The following is a 25,754-nucleotide window of genomic DNA, read 5'->3' as shown; positions in this document are numbered from 1 at the left end:
ATAATGTCTTTACACCCCAAGCCACTGCACTCACACCTGTTGGTTAGTTTGTCATATATTTCGGTGGTTCCACCTGACTATTGGGGTGCAAATAGCTGAGCTGTATGGCAGATGCTCTTTACAACAGGGTGCAAATAGATACTCCGAATAAAAAAACAGTATGTGAAACAGAATGCAAGATATAAAGATAAACGTTTCAAACTGTACTGGGCTACATTGTGTAATATGTAATACTTGCATCCTATTTTAAAATAGTATGTGAAAATGTATGCAATTTGTAATGATGCAATGTTGTAACGAACAGCATGTTGCATTGTTTGTAATAGAAAACGTCTAGGTTACCTAGGTGTTGTAACCTGTGTTCCCTGATGGAGGAAACGAGAAGTTGTGTCGAGTGAAGCGACACTAGGGGACTATCTTAAAGGCCTCGGTTACCTCTGAACTTGAGTGAAGGCCAATGAGAATTTGGCATACAGAATTTGCATGTCCCTCCCCTGGACATACGGGTATAAGGGAGGGAATCATGCCTCTGTTCATTCAGGTTTTGCACTGAGGAGCCGAGAATAAAGTTTGGCCATTGCAGTGGCTCGGTTCAGCATCGTGGCCAGGGGGACACAACGTCTCATTCCCTCCATCAGGGAACAGAGGTTACAAAAGTAACCTAGACATTCCCTGTCTGTCGCTCACTTCGACACTGTGTTGAGTGAAGCGACACTAGGGGTCCCTATTCAACACGCCATGCGCTGAACCGTGTACGTGCGCTGCTGATGCAGGTGCAGGCAGGTAGTTGTGTGCCAAAACGACAGGCTGTGTCAGACTGCACATACACTTCCCCAACAAAGCGACGTGCCAATCATAGGAGCAGGCCACGCCTTTTCTCTCTCTATGTATCTTGCATAGAGTTAAAGCATCTGGGGTCATCTTAACGCTATTATATGCTTCAGGGAAGGCGTTCTTTTCCAACTCCTATTCTTTCAGGGGGAAAAGACCCCGTGGAGACCACCACCAACCCAGGCTGGGGGGAGGTAAAGAGTGGGGAAATACGTCACTCGGGTTTTCAGGCCACATGTGGAAATGGTGCGGTGGTAGATCCTACCTGCTGAGTGGGAGGAGTTGCTACAAACAGGACTACCTAAGTGCAGATCTTTGAGTTCCTTGAGGGCAGAGGCGGCCTGTCTAGTGAGGCTGTAGGCTTTGGTAGTCAGTGACGACGTTATCCTATAGGCCTTGGACGGGAGCATCGGGCAATCCCACCTGGTGGCCGCATTCTCGGGACACAGGTGGATCGCAATCACAGTGAAAGGTGCCCTCCACGGCCTTGTCAGCTCATCATGCACCTCAGGAAGAAAGGAACTGGGGGGGGGGGGGGTTGTGAGCGGCGCCCAGACCCAAGGAACCAATCGTCTAGCCGTGAAGGCTGTGGGGAGGACAGAGGGTTCCAGTCCAACCCCACGTTGATGGCGGCCTGGGCAAGCAACTCGGCCATCTGGGCTTCAGCCTCAGACTGGGCATGCCGACCTGAAGGCCACAGACAGACTAATCTGTGTCAGACACCAGAACGCTCTCGGATGCAGCGGCGAACTCATCATCCAACTCGGGGGGCTTCGGATGGAAGTCAACAAGCGTGCCGGGGTGGGTGGTTCGTGGGGATCTACCCGGCGAAACCGAACCTGCTGCCATCCGCAAATCGTCTCCATCTCTAGCCGGGTCATCCTCAATCCCGTGGGAAGAAGGAGTGACACGGGGGGGCGGCTGGAATGGCAGCTGCTCTTTAAGCAGGACAGCCGCGACCGCAACATTGCCATGCTCGCAGTGAGAACACGAACCATCCACAAACGCTATGTCGGTGTGATCACTGCCCAGACACACAAGGAAATGCCTGTGACCATCAGGAGTGGAGAGAAATCAACAGCATCCAGGAACTATACAGAAGCGGAAGGGCATCTTTATAAAGATGCGTCCTGAAAAGGACGTTCAACACCAACTGTGTATTGCTCTTTTAGAGTAATGAACTCTTTTAGAAAAAATACTCTCTTTTAGCAGAGCTGTCGAAGCCCAGGGGCAAAGCTGCACTGTCGTGCAGAGAAGGAGAAAGCCACTGATATCCAGAGGAGAGTGGAACAGTAAGTGATCTCAGCTCGCTGATCGCACAACCGCTCGGCTCCAAAGAAGAAATCTGAATGAACAGAGGCATGATTCCCTCCCTTTATACCCATATGTCCGGGTGAGGACATGCAAATTCTGTCTTCCAAATTCTCATTGGCCTTTTCTCAACTTCAAGAAAGTCCCCTAGTGTCGCGTCACTCAACACAACGTCAAAGTGAGCGACAGACGTGAACTAGCATGCTGTTTACTAAAAACTGCACAGTATATACTGTATACTGCCAAATATTCAATTTTTAAAAATATGTGAAACAGTATGCAATATCATGTAATGATAAACATTATAAAGATACAGAGTGACTCTGGCAGGGCGGAGGGCGGGGCGGGGCCGGGTCGTGATCCTACACACCCGGTCCTGTATTAGGCTAGTCAAGCCTCAGTGAGGGATAAAGGTTGACTGCAGAGGATCGTGCGGGAGAGAGAGATAGTTTACGGACATGTCCGTCATGTGTGTTTGTCTTTTGTTTAAGTTGTTAATTAAAATATTATTTATATTGTCAAGCTGGTTCTCGCCTCCTCCTTTCCATTGATCCCTTTACACTGGTGCCAAAACCCTGGATCAGTGCCACAGTGACATACTCACATACTTTTTACTGCATAGTACACAATATATACTGCCTAATATTTAAACTAGTATGTTACACCATATGCAGTATATTGCAGTGCATACTATATTCTTCATAAATAGTAAGTGTTGTATGGGAATATGCTCCAAGATAATTGGCTCATCACACTGTGAGAAGCTGCAGGAGTGTCCCATATACCATTGAAAACCAGTGTAGACTAGGAATAAAAAAAATTCTGGCTCAATTTTAAATGTTTGTGTTAAAAAAGACATATTTATTGACGGCTAATGTTTGCAAATGTTTCAATTTAATGTCAATGGAGTGGTGGTGGTGTAGTGGTCTAAACCACATAACTGGTAAACTGGTAATCAAAAGCTGGTTCGATCCCCACAGCCACCACCATTGTGTCCTTGAGCAAGGCACTTAACTCCAGGTTGCTCCGGGGGTATTGTCCCTGTAATAAGTGCACTGTAAGTCGCTTTGGATAAAAGCGTCTGCCAAATGCATAAATGTAAATGTATTTCCTATAGGATTTTGAATTAACAGGTGTTTATCTTAATCAAACACAGACCATTTCATCGTTTGATAATTTCATCACTTGCAGAGCTCCGACCAGAAGTTTGAACACCTGGCTGAATGAATGTTTCTCATATTCCAAAAGACCTTAATAATTTAAAGAATTAAATGTTTGAAATTAGTCTTGTAAATTGTGCCCATGGACTGGTGAGTGAAGGAAACTTGCTTTTTTATCCATGAAAAACTATTTGATTAATTATTTCCACAGCGCTGTTTGAAGATATCTATAACAAAATCTAAGACAGAATAGATCAATATCACTGTCTGTTTGAATTAGTGTTTAGGTGGGAAAGGGGGCGTGTTTTAAGTAACTCAATGGAGTGGACTAAACCCTATCAAGTGGGCCCCATGTGCCATTCACCTGGGTCAAAGGACAGAAGCAATGTTATCATTACCACAGACAGCCCGGGGGTTTGTGTGGCCCTAGGCAAAATAGGTACGATATTGTTTAAATTAGTTAGATGAAGAAAATTTCACACCGCAGGACACTGCTGACAATGCTTGAAATTTCATGTCAATTACCCACATAACTTTGTGTAAATGTTTATTTACTGCAAAACAATCAAAGAAAACAGAAAGTTAGCCAGAAAATATGCCTTTTTGTGACTTTTTTGTTTTGCTTCTATGAGGGCAGTGTCTGAAAGACTTCTTCAGATTATTCTTGATTTTGAATTTGACAAACGCTGTTTCAGTCATCCCTTAAACAAAGTAAGTCTCAGTGACTCAAATAGCCACTAAGTAATATTTTTCATTACTTATTTTTTGCATATCTGATGATGAACACTATTCAGCAATGTGTACAATCTGTGTCTAATGAGACAAGATAAGCACAAATAAGCACCAAAATTTGGTGAGAATAAGTGATAAGAAGCTGCGCTACAGTTCCCAGTAATGCTTCAATAGTATGAATTAATTATGAATAAGACAGTGTCTGCTCATGACTTTATTGTTTGCAGATTTTATTTACACTGCTGTTTTATTATTTGTTGTACCTTTCAGTTAGTTGTCATTTTGTGATTATTCAGAGCTCATTTTATACTTAAAGGAATATTCCGGTTTAATACAAATTAAGCTCAATGGACAGCATTTGTGGCTTATTATTGATTAATAATTGATTAATTTTTGCATAATCATTGTAGGATATCTTTACATTATTGTGTGGAACTAATTGGGAGTACTCTTTGTAAAGAAACACAAACCTCTAACTACACATTATTTCAATATAAATGTAGAGCTTATTAAGAAACACTTTATTATTATTATCTAGTATACTGGATAATGTAGCAGCAAAATTAACGGTAATTCCAGTCTTCAAGTCTTCAGTAGAAAAGAAACAATTTTTCATTCTTTCTTTTTTCCCCAAAAAATATTTCAACTTACATCTGCACTTTAAAGGATTCAGATCTCTTTTTTGTTTAATTTAGTTGTAAGACATCAGTCCACTTTTCATTCACAGTTATTTTTTGGAACCCATTCAATTTATATATTGTTATAAATTGTAAAATAATACTAATGATGACAATAATAATAATAAATAGTTATTAATATAATTATTTTGACTTTATTCACAACAGTAATATATTTAAGTCAAGCATTTTTTAAACCTTCACGCTTTTATTTTGACATTGCATGCAAACTCCAAGAAGTTCTGTATGTGTCTGTTTGTAGGCAAGTTTACAATAGTTTAATTAGCTTCTTATTCAAATTCTGGTCAAATGCACCTCTGGTGCCAATCTAAATGCATATTATAAGTGAACTAAACTATTGAGCATCTACATCTGAGATGTTGTTCTTGAGTAGCGCTCAAATATTGTGCACTGCTGTGAAGGCTAAGAATAGCTATGAGTGTGTGTAAACAGAGCCTCACCATTCACTGATGCAGTGGCACTGCACATACTATATATTTACTTATTAAACACAACCTTTTGTGATTCACAGAGCTATTGCACGTCTTCAAGTGGCTGATCACTTCACTTCTGGTGAGGGGTATTTAATGTGAAACTGGGGCAAACTGGTGAATTGCAATATCTTATGCTTTTTTAACGCTTCTATAAGATTCATTGATATTTTTGTTTGTATTTTGCGCTGTTACGCTTGTTTAAATTCTCCAAGAAACTCGCCACAGATGCGTTTCTGGTTTGTTTATACGTTTCTCTTGACTGCATGAAGATATTTTTCTCAAATCTCTCACTACTTTGTATACGTTGTATATTTATACAACTTAGATGGCTAAAGCATAAACGTGACTGGATATAAACTAATACAAATAGATGGTAATACATTTTATTTAAACATTTGGGTAGGACTTGAGAATTTTTTGTTACGTTGTTCTAACTGCTTGAGGTTAGCTTTAATGTTAGCATCCTCTCAGCCTTGTCTGCAAACATTCTGCTGTTCTCTATTAATGCAGCATCTATTCAAGAAATGAATTACTTTATAAAGATATGACAACATGTACTGTATACATACCTTTTAGTTGTTGTTGTTTTAAATCTGTATTGTTCAGCTCTGTGCAGTGTTCCGCTGCATTCAATGTGCAGTCTCACGTGTCAAAACAACCACCATGAGGCAACAGTGATAGTTTTTATTTTCCCTCTAAAGGCCGCTCTCATACTGTATAATGACAGCGTGCCCTTCCCAGCCACTTCAGCACTGGACACAATGGGGAGAAATTATCTGTGCGGATTTTTGCCAATAACCGATAGTTCCAGAAACCGTTATCCTTGCCGATTAATTGGTAAAACCAATATATCGGTCGACCTTTACTCTATAACACGTTTGGCTGCAGATTTCCAGTGAAATGTTCAGCTGGGGATGCCAAAAGGGAGTAAAATGGGGTCTTTTACAGATGTGGTTTTAAGGTGAATTTTAGATGGATGTTTTTAAAACATACCTCCCACTCTAAATATGACGCCCTATCAGGTGAGCTACTGCACAAGCAAATCATTATGGAATAAGTGTGTGTGTATATATATATATATATATATATATATACTGTATATGTAGGTGAGTCTATAATACAAGCATTAAAATGTATTGTTTTTCAAAAGATGTGTTAGAGTAAAAGTGTGTTGATATCAAAAAATAGAAGGGTCTGAGTAATAGAGCGATAAATATGTATTTATAAAGTCATAATCAGCCATTAAAGTCACGATTTGAGTGAAAGTGAATAAAACACACAGTTGTTGTAGAACCTCTAGTGTTCATTTCACCTGGAAACTGCAGGGAATTGTACCTGGAGACACGTATAATAAGTTTTGCAAAAATGTATATAGTCACAGGTTGCAGCATCCTCACTTTTTCAAAAGAATAGCTACAAGACTTAAACATAAATATCCATTTTATCATGATTTTAGCATTATGAGATTTCTTACTAACCTTTTCTGTGTAACATTATATCCAATCTTACAACTTTGTTTGATGACCATGTAGTCAACAAACCCTAAAACAATAAAATTACAGTCAAAACGACAATTTAAACAACTTTACAGCTCAAATAATGTGTGTATTTTAACAGAATTAATTTTGGTGCTTTTATAAAATAATAAGCATCACATTTAAGCGTCACATGAAATGTGCCCTTAGTGAAAGTTAATTTGAAAGTATAAGTCATTGATGTTAGCATAGGCTAATTATTTGTTTTTTAATGGGGCTCTCACAGGCATGTTGGTGCCTTAGGCAGCCGCCTATATCGCCTTTAGAATGGGCCACATTGCCCTGCTGCCCACTGAGAAAACTCCTGGTGCTCCATATGGCAGTCCGCTCCTGGGCAAATGCCATAATGTTTCTGTGCAATTTTACTCACTAACTCATTTTCAAACCGCATCACCTTGGAAAAAAAAGTGACCATGGCCAACAGGAGTTTAAACACGTCCAACTATCAATTTAACTTTTCGCTTCTTATCTCTGTCACACGCCACAGAGACCTAATGTAAGCAAACGTAATCATTAAGCCCTTTTAGAGCAATCGGCCATATCTGCAGTCCTGTCCACTCTGTCTTTGGGTGTCAGTCATGATAAATGCTTTTGAAGGGCTTTGACTTTGAGGACTTGAGGAAGAATTGACAGATGCAGGTAAGATTGAACGTGTACTGTAGCAATTAGCAATTTGGTGCCCTGCCCTATCATTCAGATAGCCATACAAGGCCGTGCACTCTGTCCATCACTGGTACACAGGGATGTGCACAGACATTTTGGGGGGCAGGGGCTCAAGTGGAAAAAAAGGGCACTTCTCATATTTATTTATTTTTTAAAAATGTACATAGGGACATAGTTTCACTAATAATTTGTTTATTTTGCACAAGGCCATAAATATTTTTAATTATTTTGGTGATATTGGAATACATAACACTTCAGTGTATGCAAATTTGTGCATTTTAATTAGGTAATGCCTCATTTCCATATCAATGAGGCAATTGATATGATGTTAATAGACACACATTTTACTGTATTCACATGTATTGTCTCCATTAGCCCTCTGGGGTCTGAGGGTGTTTTTTGACATGCCTTGACATTTGTTGACAAAACCCATTAATGACTAAAGTCTGATAACACTGTATTCAGCACAAACTGGGCTACAATAATATGTGAGCAACATGTGTGTACATGTTTGTATTTTTGAGAAAATAATGTTTATGCATGGTTTTTGAAAAAACAAAAATTTTAAGTCACTGAAATAAGGCCATATAACACATACTCAACATTTTTCCACAAGCCTTTTGTGACAAGAACAGGACGAGATGGATTCAAATGCAAAAAAAGTTTAATGCAGGATACTCAACAAACACAGGGGGCAAATCCAGAAATCGAGGTGAAAAACAGAGTCCAAAGTCAGAGCCGGGAGATCCAATAAACAAACAGAGGGAACAGGGCAGGTGGGGAATAAACGCGAAGCAAAAGTTAGATATAACTAGAAGTAAACTCTAGAGGAGTTAGCAAAGCAGGGTAACAACATGCAATAACCAACAAACTAAAGGTGAACTGGCAGGGTATAAATAGAGTCCAAAACAGCACAGGTGAAACTAATATTCGGGGGATTGAGAGCGAGTGTGGGAACTGGAAGAAGTGGGGTGGATTACGGAACTGGATTCCATGACACCTTTTGAGAACTGGATCTTGTAGCCTAGAGTTTTTGCTACAAAATGATGTGAAAACCATCCTGATCTCTCATTCATACAAAACAATATAGTACTTTAACTTTTGTAAGACACTTTTAGTGTATTTATAGTATATATAATTATTTTATATTTTAATTATAGTATATATAATTATTATTATTTTTTTTTTCATTAATTTAAATAATAATAAAAATGCACCCAGGAAAAAAAGGGCAGGTGCTCAAGACCCCTTTGATGTCTATGTGTGCATGTGCCTGCTGGTACGTCAGTGGAGCCCAGATAAATAGCCAGGCTTGTGTTTCCAATGATTATGCAATACACATTGTTTCTTGCTTAGCCTACTGTGTGTCGCTTTATGCAGATCAATGGGTCATATACCTTCTGAGGTATAAAAATTGTCGAAATTGCTTGCTCAACATTTTCTTTAATTTGAAACAATAATGTTTGATATTCTGATGTGTCTGCAACAATCGTGCAGTGCTTTTCATTGACTGATACCCCGAAAGATTTTGAACACTTTTGGACACTTAAGCCACATTTAAAAATTTATGAATTTTACATAATGCTAGAAGTATTTTTCAGGACTAACTTCACTTTTCTGAGTCAAGGTGATTTTAGCGGATGTATGAAGTCAGTTCCCTCAAGTTCACGTAGGTGTCTTAACAGACTAATCTCATGAGTTGTTGAGCACATTAATTATGGACACGTTCCACTAACATTTGACTGCCAGAATGTGTAGAAATGAAATATAAATACATTTTATTGACAAGTTGAAGCAATCTTTTGGTGACCGAGTGAGAATAGCAGCGAATTGACTTGAGATTTGGCCATATTTCTTTAAAATCCACTTTGTTGATATTTTTTATACAGTGCAATGCAATGACATTAATACATTTATTGGTGTGGCTTAAGTGTTTGTAAAATTATTGTTGTTGAATTGTGCACAATGTAACATAAGAATTAATTGTTCTGCCAACCATGTCTGTGCAGATGGATATACCACAGATGATATTATATTCTTCTGGCAAGGAGGGGACAGTGCGGTCACAGGTGTGGACAAACTGGAATTGCCTCAGTTCTCCATCGTGGAGCTACGTCTTGTGTCCAGGGAAGTGAGATTCACCACAGGTATGGACGGATCATCTCAAACTGTAGAGGAAATAGTCCATATATGGAGTATGCCATGGAAATAATATCAGTATTCATTCATGCATAGCTGATGCTTTTATCAAAAGCAACTTATTGCGCAGTCAAATCTCTGATTCCTGGGAATCAAATCCAAAACCTTGGCATTGCTAGCACCATGCTCTACCAATTGAGATACAAATTCTGGCATAAATTACTAACATACATTTTTTTTACATAATGTGGAAAAAGATTATTCAATATAGTTTTCATATTTGAGATACTCTCCAATTTGATTGCATTTATAAGACAACATCAGTGTTTATTTTAATAACTTTTGAACCATGTGTCCTAGAAACGAAATAATGTTTTCCTCTGATTCCAGGGCTCAAGACAATTCGAATACGTAATTTTCTGTCATTAAAATGTTTCCGCCATTTTACATTTTCTGAAAAACCTACTTTTTCGATCTCGTCCTAGGCCGTTTGTCAGATTTGCATGAAAATTGGCCTGAATCATCTAGAGACACACACACGACAAAAAGTTATTCACAGAATTTTGGTAAACCATACCGTTTTCCAATGGCGCTTTAACGAATTTGATGAAGAACATGCAAAATCGAAGGCTGTATCTCCGTAATGGTTTGAGGGATTGGGATGAAACTTGGTATGTGTCATCACCATTAGGCCCTGAGGTTACCTGCAGCATTCTGTGGCACTACCCCCTACTGGTCAGGAGATAGGTAAAATATATCTTTTGCTTAAAAATTATTAAAATTGTCTCTTTAGATCAAGTGCTACATACTGAGTTGAACAATACCACATTTTCCTATGTTGGCCATTTTGAATAAAATTATTATTATAGAATATAATATGCGCCACTGGACAAAAATTCTAAGAACTAGCTATTTTTAGTTAATTCTCAAATCTTGTTTGTTTCTGATTGAAAGTTTACTTTTTCTAACTCCTCATACACTGTTAATCGGACTCTAACCAAAAACATATCACAAAGCATTTTTTGCTGCTCATGGTGCTGATAATTGGCTTAGAATATTGCTTGCAGCTATATTCTAAAGTAGTTTAGTCATGACAACTCTCAGAATAAATGTAATGTGTTATAATGGAAATGGCAAGTTGGGGTAGGTTTAGTCTTGGTGGATTGATATGCTGCACACGGATGTCGTTTTGTGCAAGTAAGACATGTTGCTGCTGCTGCAGCACAATTAGACATGCATACAATTCCCTTGAAGCAGATCTAGACAAGTGGTGCTGGGGAGGAGGTTTTCAGAGAAAAAAAAATACTCTCCTAGCATGCCAGATTAAAACTAACTGCAAGTAACTGAGCCATTTAAATGTTAGACATTGAGAGAGTGTACGCAAGTTGATTGGCTAACAGATTACATCTCAAAGATATTTTGGCTTAGGCCATAGGTAATGTAAACCAACTGAGTAACAGATTACATGTTCAAAGGACCTATCAGCTTTTGTAACGGTCCTGCTTGACCCGCTCAGAGCGGGATTCGATCCGGTGACAACAATTCGGTGAAAGAGATCTCCAGAAGATTTAAGGCTGTCGCATGTGCTGCTCAACTGAAAATGTGGCTATCACTTTAAGTGCTTTATCCCTTGTGTGCTCTTGTTTATTTGGATTCAAACAATAACAATAACCATGTAGAGTTTCATGACTGAACTTAAAATCAGTTAATCTACAGTCAAGATACCCTTTTGAAAAAGTTGTTAGCTACACAACTCACTACTAAAGAATAGTAGCTAACTACTTCAAAGCTATTTAAAAGGGCAATATATTAATTCAAAAATGTATCAGATTATTTAATGTATTTGTACAATCGGTGCAGTCTCGAAAACAATGAAGATCACAATTAGGGGGACATCACTAAACTTGAGATGATAAATGGACACTAAATACAACTAATAAAGATGCTAAACAGTGATGAACAGCTTTTTAAAGGAGCACTCAGTAATATTTTCCTAATTAATAAGTTTAACTCCTAAAAAGAAAATTAAGAACAATTTTGAAAAATACAGTATGTATAAAATCATGAGCACTCACTTTAGATGAGGACACATCAGTAACCCTCTAAAGCTGGTTTATTCTACAAGGGGGCCGCCATGTTAGAATCACTTGACCAGCTTAATACTTCTCACTTTATCTCAGTAACTTCCCAGTTATTGGAAAATGTATAATTTCTCACTGTGTATTGTGAATTTCTACAATTGCATGTGTAACTGAAAGCTATTGCATTTGAATGATGCTACATCCATGCCACTAGGTGTCAGTGTAAGTGCAAGATGACTGCCATACAGCACAACATAAACAAAAAATGACTGAGTGCACCTTTAACTTAATATTTAGAAGTAAACCACTTGTAAAAAGTATCTGACTTTCCAACGCTTTACATGAGAGAGTTTAGAAGACATTAGAATACTCAGCTAGCTTGGCTGCAAAGCTGCATGTGGAAATAATGTCATATTAAAAAAGACAACACCTTCAGAAAAGACTATGCTTGTCAAGGCTTGTTTATGCTGATTTAGCTCTGGTCTAGCTGGTGTACCAACTTTGTAGCATCATTACTTTTACCTAGTGTCTCCACAGCTCTGGCCAGCATAGGGTTAAAACCAACTCTAAATTCTTGGCCCAGGCTAAACTTTACTGACTACAATTCAGTATGGTGGATTAAAAACTACTTTTAATGAATCTGTTCGAATTAATGCTAGATGTTTTGCTATAAATTACGGACATGTCATCTGAGGACTCTCTCATATTTTTCTCAGTTATTTGCTTTATTTCCAGATTCAATCATAGGCTCGTTCTTACGCACTAGAGCACGTTTACACATGCGCACACTTCAAAAACGGTGCTTTAAATCTATTGACAAACTAAAAGACATAAAGGACATTTGTATGTCTTCTAAATAAAAGATACTGATTGTACTGAATGTCATCTTGCTTATTTGGCTCAAGATAATAATTTATTAAGCCCACATGTTATAATAATAAGAAACTCTGCTTCTAACCACAGGTCGAGAGCTGTCGTTCCAACCACACAACTCTGCGATGCTGTTTGCGAATGTTTGTTGGAACGATGGTTTCGGGAAACACCGACTCGTTGAACTATGATGATAACGACGGAACTTGCTACCATAGTTGGCTAACGATGCTTTTGGGAAACGCACCCCTGGTTTGCGCTTAGTAGATGCCGCCAAGGCAAGTTCAAAACAAAGCGCGCGCGCTGTACTGTGATTGGTGGCTCGTTTGACCAGTTACATTTTTATCCACTCATAAATAAAAAGGAACGACTGATTTTGAAAATGTAGTAGAGTAAAAAGATATTTGACTTTGAAATGTAGTGGAGTTAAAGTAAAAGTCTCCCCAAATTTAAATACTTCAGTAAAGTACAGATACACAAAAAGTTACTTAAGTACAGTAACGAATTACATTTACTTCGTTACTGTCCACCACTGAACATAGACATCTGTAGACATGAAGTGGCAGCTTCAGCCATTTGCAGCTATGAAAAGTTTGGCGGCTGCAGCAGCCATTTAGGTTTTGGCTGAGCCGGCTAGCCAGTCAATAACTTCATCAGCCAGCCATTATTCTCAAAACAAATGGCTTCGGGCTCTATTTCCAACCCCTTTTACTTCTGTAATGTGAAATATTTCAGAGTGAAAAAGGATTGGGTTTGACTAAAAAAATGTAGGGCAGGACATAATTTGATCCACTGAGAGTTGTTTGGATTGTGAAAAGTGGGTGTTCACAATGGATCCAGTGGTATAGAAGTGGGATTCATAACATCAGCCGAAAAGTAAAGTCTTACATTTTGCTAAAAGATTGCAAAGACAAACTTTTAAATTTTTTTTCTTTAAATCAAGTGTCTTTGTACCTTTGTACAGTATCTACAAAAAGAAAATTAAGCATTTTTATATGATGTAATTATTGTGAATAATGTGTTGGGGACTAGTTAACTAAAAGTAGCGATGCTACTAATTTAACAAACACATTTTGTAGTGTTACCGTAGCTCAGCTTTTTTCACAATAGTGTAGCTTTTCCAGTAACAACCTACATATTACAAGTAGCACTGAAGCATCATAAAATGCTACATTTGTCACATTGTATTGCAAAGACAGCAATGGAGCTGAGATGGTAATCAAATTCTCTCATATATACCATCCTCTCTCTCCTCTCTCTCATGTAGTGCTGGGAAATCCAAATCATTTAGTGAATCGTTTCTTTCTGTCAGTTCATGTAAACAATCGATTGAAATTAAAGATTTGCTTATATTTAGCATTTTTTTATTAATTTAGTAAGAGGGGTTTATTCAGAGTGATCATGTAAATTAACTAGTTCACATAAATGATTCACTGATTTACTTGAGGCCTGCTAAGCGTTGAAGGGATTTTTATAGATAATTTTTTAGAAGTTAAATATTTCATTAATTGCTGCTGTTTATTAAAAAATTTGGATTCAGATATTTCCACCTTTTTCCTGGGAGTCTTCCTGGGTTTATTAGGTTTATTAATACAGCGTCCTGTTGCGTCGCGGATGACAGCGAAGCACCACCTCTTACCTGTCAATTACCAGCCGAACAAATGATTAAAATTCCGTGTGGATTTAAATGGAAATAATCATCTGATTGGACAACATTAAAAAGCGATACCCAAGGATGAGAACGTCTAGGTTACTGTTGTAACCCCCGTTCCCTGATGGAGGGAACGATATGTTGTATCGATGTAGTTACACTAGGGGTCTCTCTTGAGAGCCTTGGTTGCCTCTGAACTTGAGAAAAGGCCTATGAAAAATTGGCAATCAGAATTTGCATGTCTCTCCCCGGACATACGGGTACAAAGGAGGGCGCAATACGGCTGTTCATTCAGGTTTTGCACTGAGGAGCCGAGAATAATGTTCGGCCGTTACATCAGTTGGTACAGTGTTGTGGCAAGAGGGAAACAACGTCTTGTTCCCTCCATCAGGGAACAGGGGTTACAACAGTAACCTAGACATTCCCCTTTTGTCACTCACCCGACGTTGTGTCGATGTAGTGACACTAGGGGTCCCTATCCAATAACGGCACGACACTGAACTGTGTTACATGAACTGCTGATGCAGGTGCAAGAAAGCTGTTGCATGCATAAGGAGCATAAGACGTCATATACAATTTAGGTTCCCGACATCCCTGAGGGGAAGGCACTTCATGAAGGCACGAGGGGACAGGGACGAGCTGAAGAGGAGGACCTGGAAATATTACGTCGGGCCATCGGACGCAAGCAATACGACGGGTCTGTGTCGAGGCAAAATGTTGATGCTAGACGCACGTTAGAATAAGTTTCTGCGTGAGCATCTTGAACGGGAGTCTGTGTAAGGCCCGGTTCAGAACTCGCAGGTCCAAGATTGGCCACAACCCACCACGTTTCTTGGGTATGATGAAGTGAGGGATATAGAAACCCTTCTTCATCTCGGCTGGGACAGGCTCTACCAAATCCTTGTGTAAAAGTGTTGCGATTTCCGCTCGCAGGGTGTTGTCATTCTCGCCATGCACCGAAGTGAAGCAGATGCCGCTGAAACGGGTGAGCACCTGGCAAACTGAATCATGTAATCGAGTCGGATGGACCTGGCCAGCCAGCATGACGGGTTGGAAAGTGTAAGCGACGTGTCCAAGCTCCGAGTGGGGGGCAATAAGGGGACGATCACCTTTCATGTAACTGGTGGGGCTTCACAGTAGAGGGGAGCAGGTAATATTATGTCGGGGAGCAAATTTGTGTCCCGAAACAGTTGTGCTGAGGGAAAACTCAAAGCACTTACCATGCTCACACACCTGGCTGGGGGCGGGAAGGTGACTGAGGAGGAGGTCCTATGGAGGCGTCCTCTAGACTCATCAGAACCGGCCCACCGAGAGTCTACAGTTGAAGGCAAGGAGGTGAAGGGACCACATCAACGGTGCCATGACTGTAGGTGTTTGACGCCAGACCACCGTGAGAACAGCGTGTGTGGACACTGGTTATGTGAATAAAGGAGTGAGGAGGCTGCTCTTTTGGGTACCACAGCCCAGTTTGGGGGGTGGAAAAAGGTTTCCCTGCCGGCCTTCCACCGGGGGATGGAGTGGTCTAGAGGCCAGCTTGGCCTGGTGGGTTTGCAGGAGGGCTGTGGCATGCAGAGCGTAAGCGGCCCGTCCGGTGGCTCTGTAGGCTTTGGACACCAGGGATAACGTTGTCCTGTATGTGGGCGGCTGAAGTGGCTTTCCCTCGGAGAAAGGAAAGCCTCGACAGCAACGTTGCCATGGTCTCGCAATGAGAACATGAACCATTCATAAACACTGCCTCAGTGTGATCGCTGCCCAGACACGTGAGGCAGCGCCCATGACCGTCAGAAGCGGAGAGATATCTGCTGCATCCAGGAACTACACAAAGGCGGAAAGGAATCTTTAAAAAGACACGTCTTTATAAAGATGTTCAACACCAATGTGTAATGTGTAGAAAATATGGTTTTAGAGTTTATTTGCTCTTTTAGAAGCGCTGTCGAAGCACCCAGAGGCATAGATTGCACTGGCGTGCATAGAGCAGAAATGCTGCTGGTATCGCGCCGTAAGATCCAACATCAAATCTCTTCAGAGGTGAGTGGAACAGTAGTGGAAACGTCAGCTTGCTGAACACACAACTGCTCGGCTCCTAAGAAGAAATCTGAATGAACAGGCATATTGCACCCTCCTTTGTACCCGTATGTCTGGGGGAGGGACATGCAAATTCTGTTCAACAATTTTTCATTGGACTTTTCTCAAGTTCAGAGGCAACTGAGGCTCTCAAGAGAGACCCCTAGTGTCACTACATCAACACAATGTCAAGTGAGTGAACTACAAAATCTCAACTGGGTTTGGGAGAAACAGCACGCCGGTTTTGTTTGCACTTTCTTTGTCTTTTATGATTTTTTTGCTGTTTCTTATCATTCAGTAATGCACTGATATAGTGATTGACGTGTGTCCTCATGAAATCAGACAAGCTCTCTTCAAAGTAAAAGTTAAATGTAAATGCCCCTACATCACAACACCGCTAAGCGCACACATAGATTCACCCCAAGTGACACCCTAAGTGTACAAAAATTATCTTTTGTTAATTTAATATTGACTTATTTTCTTTTTTAAATAGCTTCAATTTAGTTTGCTACTTTAAAAAGCTTGAAGTGCAGCTCACAATTGTTTTAAAAGTTATGAGTAGCTTGTTTCAGAGAAGTTTTCCCAATACTGATTACATTGTAATTCACATTGTATCTAAGTTGTATGTTAAATTTTTTATGAAAGTACATAGCATTTAGGCAGCTAATATAAATATGTATGTCACCTAATATAAAGTGAGATCTATCCCCACAAACTCTCTGTTTAAGATGTCTAAATGGTAAAAGACACTACAGTCTTTTGTGACAATTCTCAGAGGGACCTAGTTGCTGTCTGCTGAGAAGGGGCTTTCAGAAAAATGTGCCATGTTTGCAACTTTCTGCCATGTTTAATTGGAATGGAACGAGTCCATGGGAAAGAATCCATTGCTTTGGGGAAATTAAATGCTCCATCTGAACAAATGGGAAAATGACTATCCGTTGCAAATTGTAGCTCTATTTTTCCTGTGCTTGCTCTTTTGTCTTTTCTCTTACATGTTGACATCTCTCTCTCGCGCGCGCGTGCGCCTCTCTCTCTCTCTCTTATTCTGGCTTCTGCTGTGTCTCCCAAGGTTCATACCCTCGGCTGTCATTGAGTTTCCGCATCAAGAGAAACATCGGCTACTTCATCCTGCAGACCTACATGCCCTCTATCTTGATCACCATTTTGTCTTGGGTCTCCTTCTGGATCAACTATGATGCCTCTGCTGCTCGTGTGGCCCTGGGTAAATATCAGGATTTTGTTCAAAATGCATTCAGAGTCTGAAGTTGATGAACATTTATATTTTTGAGTACAAAGAGTACAAATGTTGGAAATAACAATATATATGTTACAGGTCAAATAGGCCCACTTACATGAAAAATTGCAATTTTGTTTCCAAAAGTGTTAGCAATTGTGTCAACTAGCTATAAACTTTTTGTGCAAATTTAGCAAGTTGTGACAGTTAATATGCATTTCTTTCCCTGTCAAAGACTGTTGTGATACATTTCAGAGATACACTTCAGTGAAAATGTGATATTATTTAATGGCTTTAGCTGGACTACGGGACTTTGGGCTCTCTAGCAGCATCTGTGGTTGAAACTCATTGTTTGAGGTTACCTTATCACTAGGAGATCTTTACCAGTAGAGCCAGATTCATGACATACAACTTTCATGTTGATATTTTTATTTGTTTATACATTTATAACCAATATATTACTTGATTGAGGAAGATAAATAACACACTTAATTACATTTTTTAATACGATTACTCAAGTGTTTATCTACTACACATTAATGTTTGTATTGTACTGCACATATCAATTCAAGAGGTGAAACTCGTGAAATGGCTGTTTTGATATTACAATCTACAGCCTCAGTGGACAATACAAGTGAACGGTAATACTACAATAGCATATCTGTGCACTGCAAAAAGAAGACTGTAATCTAAAAACACAAAACAAAGATATTCAGTAATGATGGGGAAGAAACATACTTTATTAAGCATGCAAATAATATGCAGAAATATGTAATATAACAATTAATAAATGGATAATTCATTGTTTCTTTGGAAGTTAATGTATAATAGTGTGATGGTTACACATTAAACAAATTAATATTACTTTACTGTGCAAATCTGTATATTATAAGCAACTTGAGATCTGGACACATTCATGGGGAACCACCTTGTCCCTTTAGTGACCTTTAGAGGCAATTTGAAATGGCTCATTTTGTTAAAACACAATGTCTGCTCAAAGGACAATGGAAAGTGATAACAGCTTGTGAATTTCTGCGACTGGAGTAAAATCAATAAGAAAATAGCGGCACACACACTTAAGAAACCTCGAAACTGCAGCAGTGTTATAAAATACTAAAAAATCATGAATATGAGTAAACGTATTACAGTGACTTCACCGAGAAAAAAACAAACTTAAACACATTGCGATTGGTACACATGAGTAATGTTCTGTTCATTAAAGCATGACAACCAATTTAAGCTTCATCAACCCTACCAGAAAACATATCCAAGCATAATAGCAGGTAAACAACTTCGTCAAACAGTTGAGTTAGTTAAACATCCATTAGGAGACTGATGTCCTGCTGCTAATGTCATAGACTGAACAGGCGATCCTTCTTTCTGAGCTTACGGACATGATGTAAATACTTAAGGAAGAATGACATATGCCTGCTATTTCAAGCCAAATCCGACCTGACATTTCTAAATAAAAATCATTATTTGTGGCTTACCGTTTTTAATTGGGGTAAGACCAGGACAGGGTTTTGAACATGCATTTTTATGTACTCATTCAAAAATGAACTTTTGTTAATTGTAACCAAAATATAAATAAATACAAAATCTTATGTAGTGCAGCTTTAAACAAACATTTAATTTCTGCTAATATAAACTCTGATTCGAATCTGCCCCCTGTGGCCATTGCTATTTACACCAATAGCAAATCACTCCAATATTTTGTTCACATGACTAAGAACTGACCTTGGCTGCCTTGCAGGTGTAACTACGGTGCTCACCATGACAACCATCAACACCCACCTGAGGGAGACCCTCCCAAAGATCCCCTATGTGAAAGCCATCGATGTCTACCTCATGGGCTGCTTCGTCTTTGTGTTCCTGGCCCTGCTCGAATATGCCTTTGTAAACTACGTGTTCTTTGGACGGGGACCACAACAGCAGAAAAGGATTAACGAGAGGCTAAACAAAGCCAACAACGAGCGCCCGCGCTACGAGGAGAAGCGTCTAAGGGAACAGGTTCAAATATAAAACCTTTTTCTCTCACCATATCATCTTTGTGTCAATCAAAATTTGACATCTTTTAATTTAGAAAGGGTTAGTTCATCCCAAAAATGAAATATTTGTTATCAATTACTCACCCTTATGTTGTTCCAAACACGTATGACATTCTTTCTTCTGTGGAGCACTGAAGGAGATGTTAGACAGAATGTTAGTCTCAGTCATTCTGTGTAACATCTCCTTTTGTGTTCCATGAAAGAAGGAAAGACATACAGGTCTGGAATGACTTGAGGGTGAGTAACTGAATAAAAATGAAAAACAGAATTTTCATTTTTGTATGGACTATCTCTTTAATAAGTACTTTCAGTCATAAGTGCATGTCTAAATAGTTACAGATACAGTTAGTATGTAAGCAGACCAGCTTCATTCATCAAAACAACTATTACCTGAATGATTCGCTTCAAACCACCATTACAAATGAACATTCAACAGCCTATTAACCATTGTTATTTCTTAATCAGTGATATATTTTATTTGATTGAAGCTACATTTTATTATTAAGACAGATTTATCTTCTAACCTGCTATACCACCATATGCTTCATTCAAACTTAGTTTAGTAACAATGGTGTATTTTTTTCCCTTCACAAAAATGTGTCAGCCAGTTCCATACTTCACAACTGTGTGGATTAATTTCAGTCTCAAAAATAGTGTAATGAGGAACAAACTCCATACATGTTTGATTTAATTAAAGGGATAGTTCACCCAAAATATAACATTTTGCCATTAGATACTCACACTCATGTTGTTCCAAACCAATATGCTGTTATTTTTTCTCTTGAGTATTTACGTAGCTCTTTCCATAAAACAGTTCATAGTGACCAAATCTGTCAAGATTTCAATAGGACAAAAAACACAATTAAAACAGTCAAGATGACTTGTGCCCTTTATTTCAAGTTCAAAAGTCATATGATAGCATATGATTATACACAACAGACTGAAATTGAATGTTATTCACTGATAACTTTACCCTTTGCCAAAGCTTACGTCTGGTCTGTGTTTGCGCACAAATTCAGCCCCAAAAATTGGTCCGTCAAACACAGGCAAAAATAAATAAATAAAATGGTGCATCAAAGTCATTGACATCATTGACTGCAAAACCATATTGCTTCTCGTGAATCAATGATTCTTCAAAATATTCTACTTTTGTGCTGCACAGAAAGACATAAAATCAAAACGAAACTTGGAACTTGGAATATCAGAGTGAGTAAAGACAGAATATTTACTTTTGGGTGAAGTAGTCCTTTAAGGTATTTGTCTCTGTGTGTCATGTCACTCTTTATGCAAAGTTGTTGTTATTGACCCTTGTGTTTATACAGTTTTGTATTCTTAGCAAAATGTTGCTTGATTGTCAGAGTTTATATAGCCGTTTTAATGTTCTCTTCATTTTTTTCTTTCACATCGCAAGGACTCCATTTCAGCGCCGTTTCAAAGCAACACCCTCAGGTCATATGCACAGCGAAGAAATCTGTATCTTGAGGAACAAAGAAAAGTCGGGGTACATGCATTTAGAACTCAAATGAACTGAAACAGTGGAGATTTACACCAAGAAGTGGATGAAATGTTCTCATTCTACTGTTTGTTTGTGCGTGCGTGCGTGTGTGTGTGTCAGCAATCGCATTTTCAACAAAGCTTTGTAAAATTTTCTTGCCAAGTAATAATAAAAATCTGACATCACATAATCATTGCATGTGCATGAAAGGTTTAAAGGAAGTAATGCTCTTTGAGATTTGAGTTTATTTATTTATTTTTTGTTTGTTCTTGGACAGAAACTGTATTTTTACTTTCTGGTTGCAGCATTCCACAGTTTATTTCCAAATGGTAGCCAGTTAGAACAAAATAAAATAACAGTTAATAACATTTTCCAAATGGAAACTTATTAGAACAAAATAAACAAATGGTTAATTATGTTTTCCAAATGGTTACCAGTTAGAATTAAATAAAAGAGCGGTTAATACAATTTGCCAAATAGTATCCCACTAGAACAAAGTAAATAACGGTTAATAAAATTTTTCAAATGGTAACCCGTTAGAACAGAATAAAAATAAAAAGTGTAACCAGTAAGAGCAAAATAAAAGAACTGTTAATAATGTCTACCAATTGGACCTGATTAGAATGAAATTAAAGAATGGTTAATAAGGAAGGGGTGTAATTCTAAAAACTACGTCATGGTCTCATGAAAAAATGGGTCTGCAGATTTAACAAGTTCATTTAGTGTGATTAATTATATTAAAAAAATAACGCGTTCAAAAAATCTACACAATAATCATGCCCACTGACGGGTACATCAATTCCGTACTAAAAGTATAGATTTTACAGAATCTATAGAAGTACATCTGTTTTTTTGAGCTGCGTCAATCGGTGGCAGCAGGCCTCAACAAACCTCACAAGCAGCCCAGCCACAGAATGAGAACCATTCACTTCAGTAGGAATCACAACAGAAATACAAATCTTGAAATGTGATTTTCAAACATTCCAGTAACTTTAACTTGACAAAGCGTCCTAAAAATAAATACCAGTGAGACATTCCAAATGCATCTCTCATGTACATAGAGTGACAATTGAAAATAGCAAAGACTGAATGCAAGAACACCTACTGTGAGATCTGGACACATTGATGAACTCAGTGCAAACATATTGCTGTCAACTGCAGGCTTGTTCAATGACATTAGAATAAAACAAACACATGAGTTCATCTCCCACAATAACACAATTTATTTCAAACTGAATTTCAATCCGTATTATATATTTATTATAGGCCCTACGTATTATGTTTATTAATATTTTAATTATGATGTATTATTTATATGAACTTTATATGATCTTATATGAGATGGTGTAGGGGATTCATTGCGATTAAGTCGATTAATTAATCGGCATATCATGTAATTCATTTGAATACAAATTTTACTTGATTGACAGCCCTAATAAAGAAATAATGATATTAACTGGTTACCAGCATTTAAAAATAATAATTTCACTTTGGAACAATTTCAAGGGTTTTTGTTCAAGTTCTGTTAAAAAAATTGTTTGTTTTTTGTTTGCTGTTCCTTGAACCGTTTTTAATCCCTGGTTTAGGACCACTCTTTTCCTGTGGCCACACGTGACACCATCTCTGTCTTGTTTTTCCTCAAGGTGGATGCTTACGGAAATATTCTTCTCACCACTTTGGAGATGAACAATGAGGTGATGCCATCGGACGTGGGCAGCAGCGTCAGTGACTCTCGGAATTCCGTCATGTCCTTCGATAGCTCTGGGGTGCAGTTCCGTAAGCCCATGGCATCACGGGATGGCTTCAGCCACCACTCATTGGACCGTGGCGCCATGCGCAGTCGTGCCAACTGCCGGCTAAGGAGGCGCTCATCCAAGCTGAAGCTCAAAATTCCTAACTTGACGGATGTAAGCACCATTGACAAGTGGTCCCGGGTCATTTTCCCCATCACTTTTGGATTCTTCAACCTTATCTACTGGTTGTATTATGTGAATTGATATGCGTTCCCCTAGGAAACATTGGCCATATTTTGAGAGCACATTGAATTGGCTTTGATACAATTGGAAAATATGTGTACACATATATGAAAAGTTGATACATATGTATATGCATATTTCTATATATTATATTTCTATATACACATGCGTGTGTAAAATCTAAAGGACTTTTCTGGTGTAAAAAAATTGAATGACTTGAATGTTTAAGAGTAATACAACAGAAACATTTCAAGTATTTGAGTTTCTTTTCCTTCAGAGACAAACAACAAATACACAAACATCAACCTCCCAACCCAGACCCCCCCTCCATTCGAGGGTATGGAACTAAAGACTGCATGATATTTTTGCTAAAAGAAAACGAAAGGTTGCAAGATAAAATGGACATGTCAGAGCGTCTCATCAGCTTTTTATTGATACTGTAATCAGCCTCTCTTAACCGCAGCTCTTGAAATCAGAAGTGGCTTGTGTGTTTTGGGGTGTCAACCGAGCAGACCCCCAAACCCGATCTGCTTTCCCCCACCCCATGGAAAGAGACTCACGGAATTGTCCGTTTCTACACTGTACAGCAACCTATTTTGGAATTATGTGTCATTCATTGGTTTTGCAAGTGACAAGTGTTCTCTTTAACAGACCTCAGCTCTGGTCAATAGTTTACACACTGGACGGCCATATAGAGTTTTAACCAATGCATCCTGCCCAGAGTCAGTACGTTTAATTTATTTTTTCCCTTTCTTTGGCGATTCTCTTTTCTTTGCATTTTGGTCTAAAGGTATAATCATATTTTTGGAAGGCGTCACCAAAACATTTTCAAGAGTTAGTTCATTGATTATAAGCCACTGTTTCATCATCTGGAATTTAAGAAAATTAAGAAAAAAAGAAGAGTACATTCATTCATTCAGTAGCCTTATTGACACAGTCAGGTAGTATTACCTTTTTTACTCTTGTTTTTAGTGCATTTCATTTGTTCTATTGATATAGTATTCATCTTGTAGAGCTTTGCATTGTTTGGAATAGAGGGAAACCTTTAGTGGATTTGAAGTTAATCCATCAAATATGTGAAAATGTACAAAATAAGGAAAGAAAAGAAATGATTATTATGTATTAAACAGGGGATGTGACCATAGTTTTATCTGTTTCATGTTTAAGTTGACCAATCCTATCATAGTGTGACCTGATTCTGTATACGTATGTATTCGGTCATTGTAGTGATCCACGCTTTGAGTTTCTCTAAAATGTGCCTGTCTGATACCTGAAGGATGTGTTCTCAGTTCATTATTCAGTGCAAGAGGGCAGAATGGCCCTTGATCTTTGAAACCTTTCACTTTAAGCACTGCAGACCCACCCACAGCTCTGATGTTGTGCATCTCGTGATTGAATCTCGAAGATGGATGACATTAGCATAATCAGGAAAAAAAAAGCTTCTGAGTCTTTTCGGGGCAAAATGACATGTACGATACAAGCCATGAACTGATGTGACAACCAAAAAGGCCTATAATCCATTTCTCTTTTCACCATTTACCTCAGACCTACCCACCACCTCCACTTTGTTTTGGAGTTTGCATTATTTTAATTTTCCTCAGCTTCATTGATATTCTCTGGGAAGGGTTCTTCACAATATCATCATCACTGAGGTTGCCAGATCTCTATCTGCTCAAACTCCTTTCTCAAATCCATGCACCATTACATCTATCATCCATATTCATTCAATACTCATTCACAAAGCCTCTAGAATCTCAATGCTCAGTAGCTCAGTTGAGTGAAAGCAACCCAGCTTGTGTTTCTCAAAGCAACATTGGGTCCATTCTTGCAGATTTTAATAGGGTTTGAACTGCAGGATAACTAGGAAAGGAAAAAGCACGTAGGGGCCAGTGGAGGCCTTAGGGACGTAGGACCATGAGAGACCTGGACTATGTTGAGTTCTTGATAAGAATATTTTGAGCAGGTCTCAAACCTCAGAGCTCAACAGAATCCTTAGGCTCTAAAACCCCATCGTACCACAGACCTCTTGACAGACCAAAACCACTGACAGAACATTCATACATGAATAAACAACATAATCAGGGACAACTGAAGAAACAGAAGGCTATACTTCACAGTATAAGCAGGGTCCTAAGTTAAATTTCAGCAGATGAATATACAAGCATGTTGGAGGGATTTCCATTTGTTTTTATATATTATTGTGAGCCATAACACCTGTGAAAGGGAGTCCATATTCTCAAGTGCAAAGTGGCAAATGCACAGATATTAAGTGTAGCAATTAAGTTAAGTGCAAATTTGCACTAAATAAGGATTGAGTGCTGCTCATGACCATAATTTTGAAAGTGGGTGCCTTGGCTAGTTACAACTCCCAGGAGGCATTCAAGATGCTACCATTCTTTGTTAATTAAGGAAGATTCTAAGTCAAATATTAGGTTTTGCCAAGTTGGAAGACTTTGGTGTAATTGGGATTCGATAGATACTGTACATGTAATTCATGTGGTTTAGACCTTAATTTACAATGAAGATCAGATCTGTTATGTTCCAATATCTATCCACCTCTACTAGTGCAGTATCTTAGACTAGTTTAGGCCTAGGATTTTTGCAGAAACTGGAAAGTTTGTTTTGCTTTGATACATGGGATATTATAAATGGAGAGTGGCATGACTACTAGGTGGCACATACATTTAAGTTTCATTTAATTTAGGCGCCAGCCACTAACTGATAAGACTGCACAATGTGACAATTTAAAGGATATCAATATATTTTTTTATCAGATATTAGTGCTCTATGAAG

At 38.5% G+C, this 25,754-nt stretch overlaps 1 protein-coding gene across 2 annotated transcripts in view; it reads left to right on the top strand.

The window, feature by feature from the left end:
* Positions 1-22,982, top strand: part of LOC127624600 (gamma-aminobutyric acid receptor subunit beta-4-like) — a 115,797-nt gene extending 92,815 nt beyond the window's left edge. The window contains exons 6-10 of one of the 2 annotated variants that reach the window (XM_052099385.1): positions 9,413-9,550; positions 17,278-17,430; positions 19,196-19,452; positions 20,902-20,991; positions 22,629-22,982. In XM_052099385.1, coding sequence (XP_051955345.1) covers positions 9,413-9,550; positions 17,278-17,430; positions 19,196-19,452; positions 20,902-20,991; positions 22,629-22,982 — 992 coding nt within the window. The remainder of the gene's footprint in view (positions 1-9,412; positions 9,551-17,277; positions 17,431-19,195; positions 19,453-20,901; positions 20,992-22,628) is intronic. The other variant, XM_052099386.1, reaches the window with a different exon arrangement.
* The last annotated feature ends 2,772 nt before the right edge of the window (positions 22,983-25,754 follow it).

The sequence above is a fragment of the Xyrauchen texanus genome, chromosome 31 (genome assembly GCF_025860055.1).
Source record: "Xyrauchen texanus isolate HMW12.3.18 chromosome 31, RBS_HiC_50CHRs, whole genome shotgun sequence".
Taxonomy (NCBI): Eukaryota; Metazoa; Chordata; class Actinopteri; order Cypriniformes; family Catostomidae; genus Xyrauchen; species Xyrauchen texanus.
This window is presented reverse-complemented; position numbering and strand designations above follow the sequence as displayed.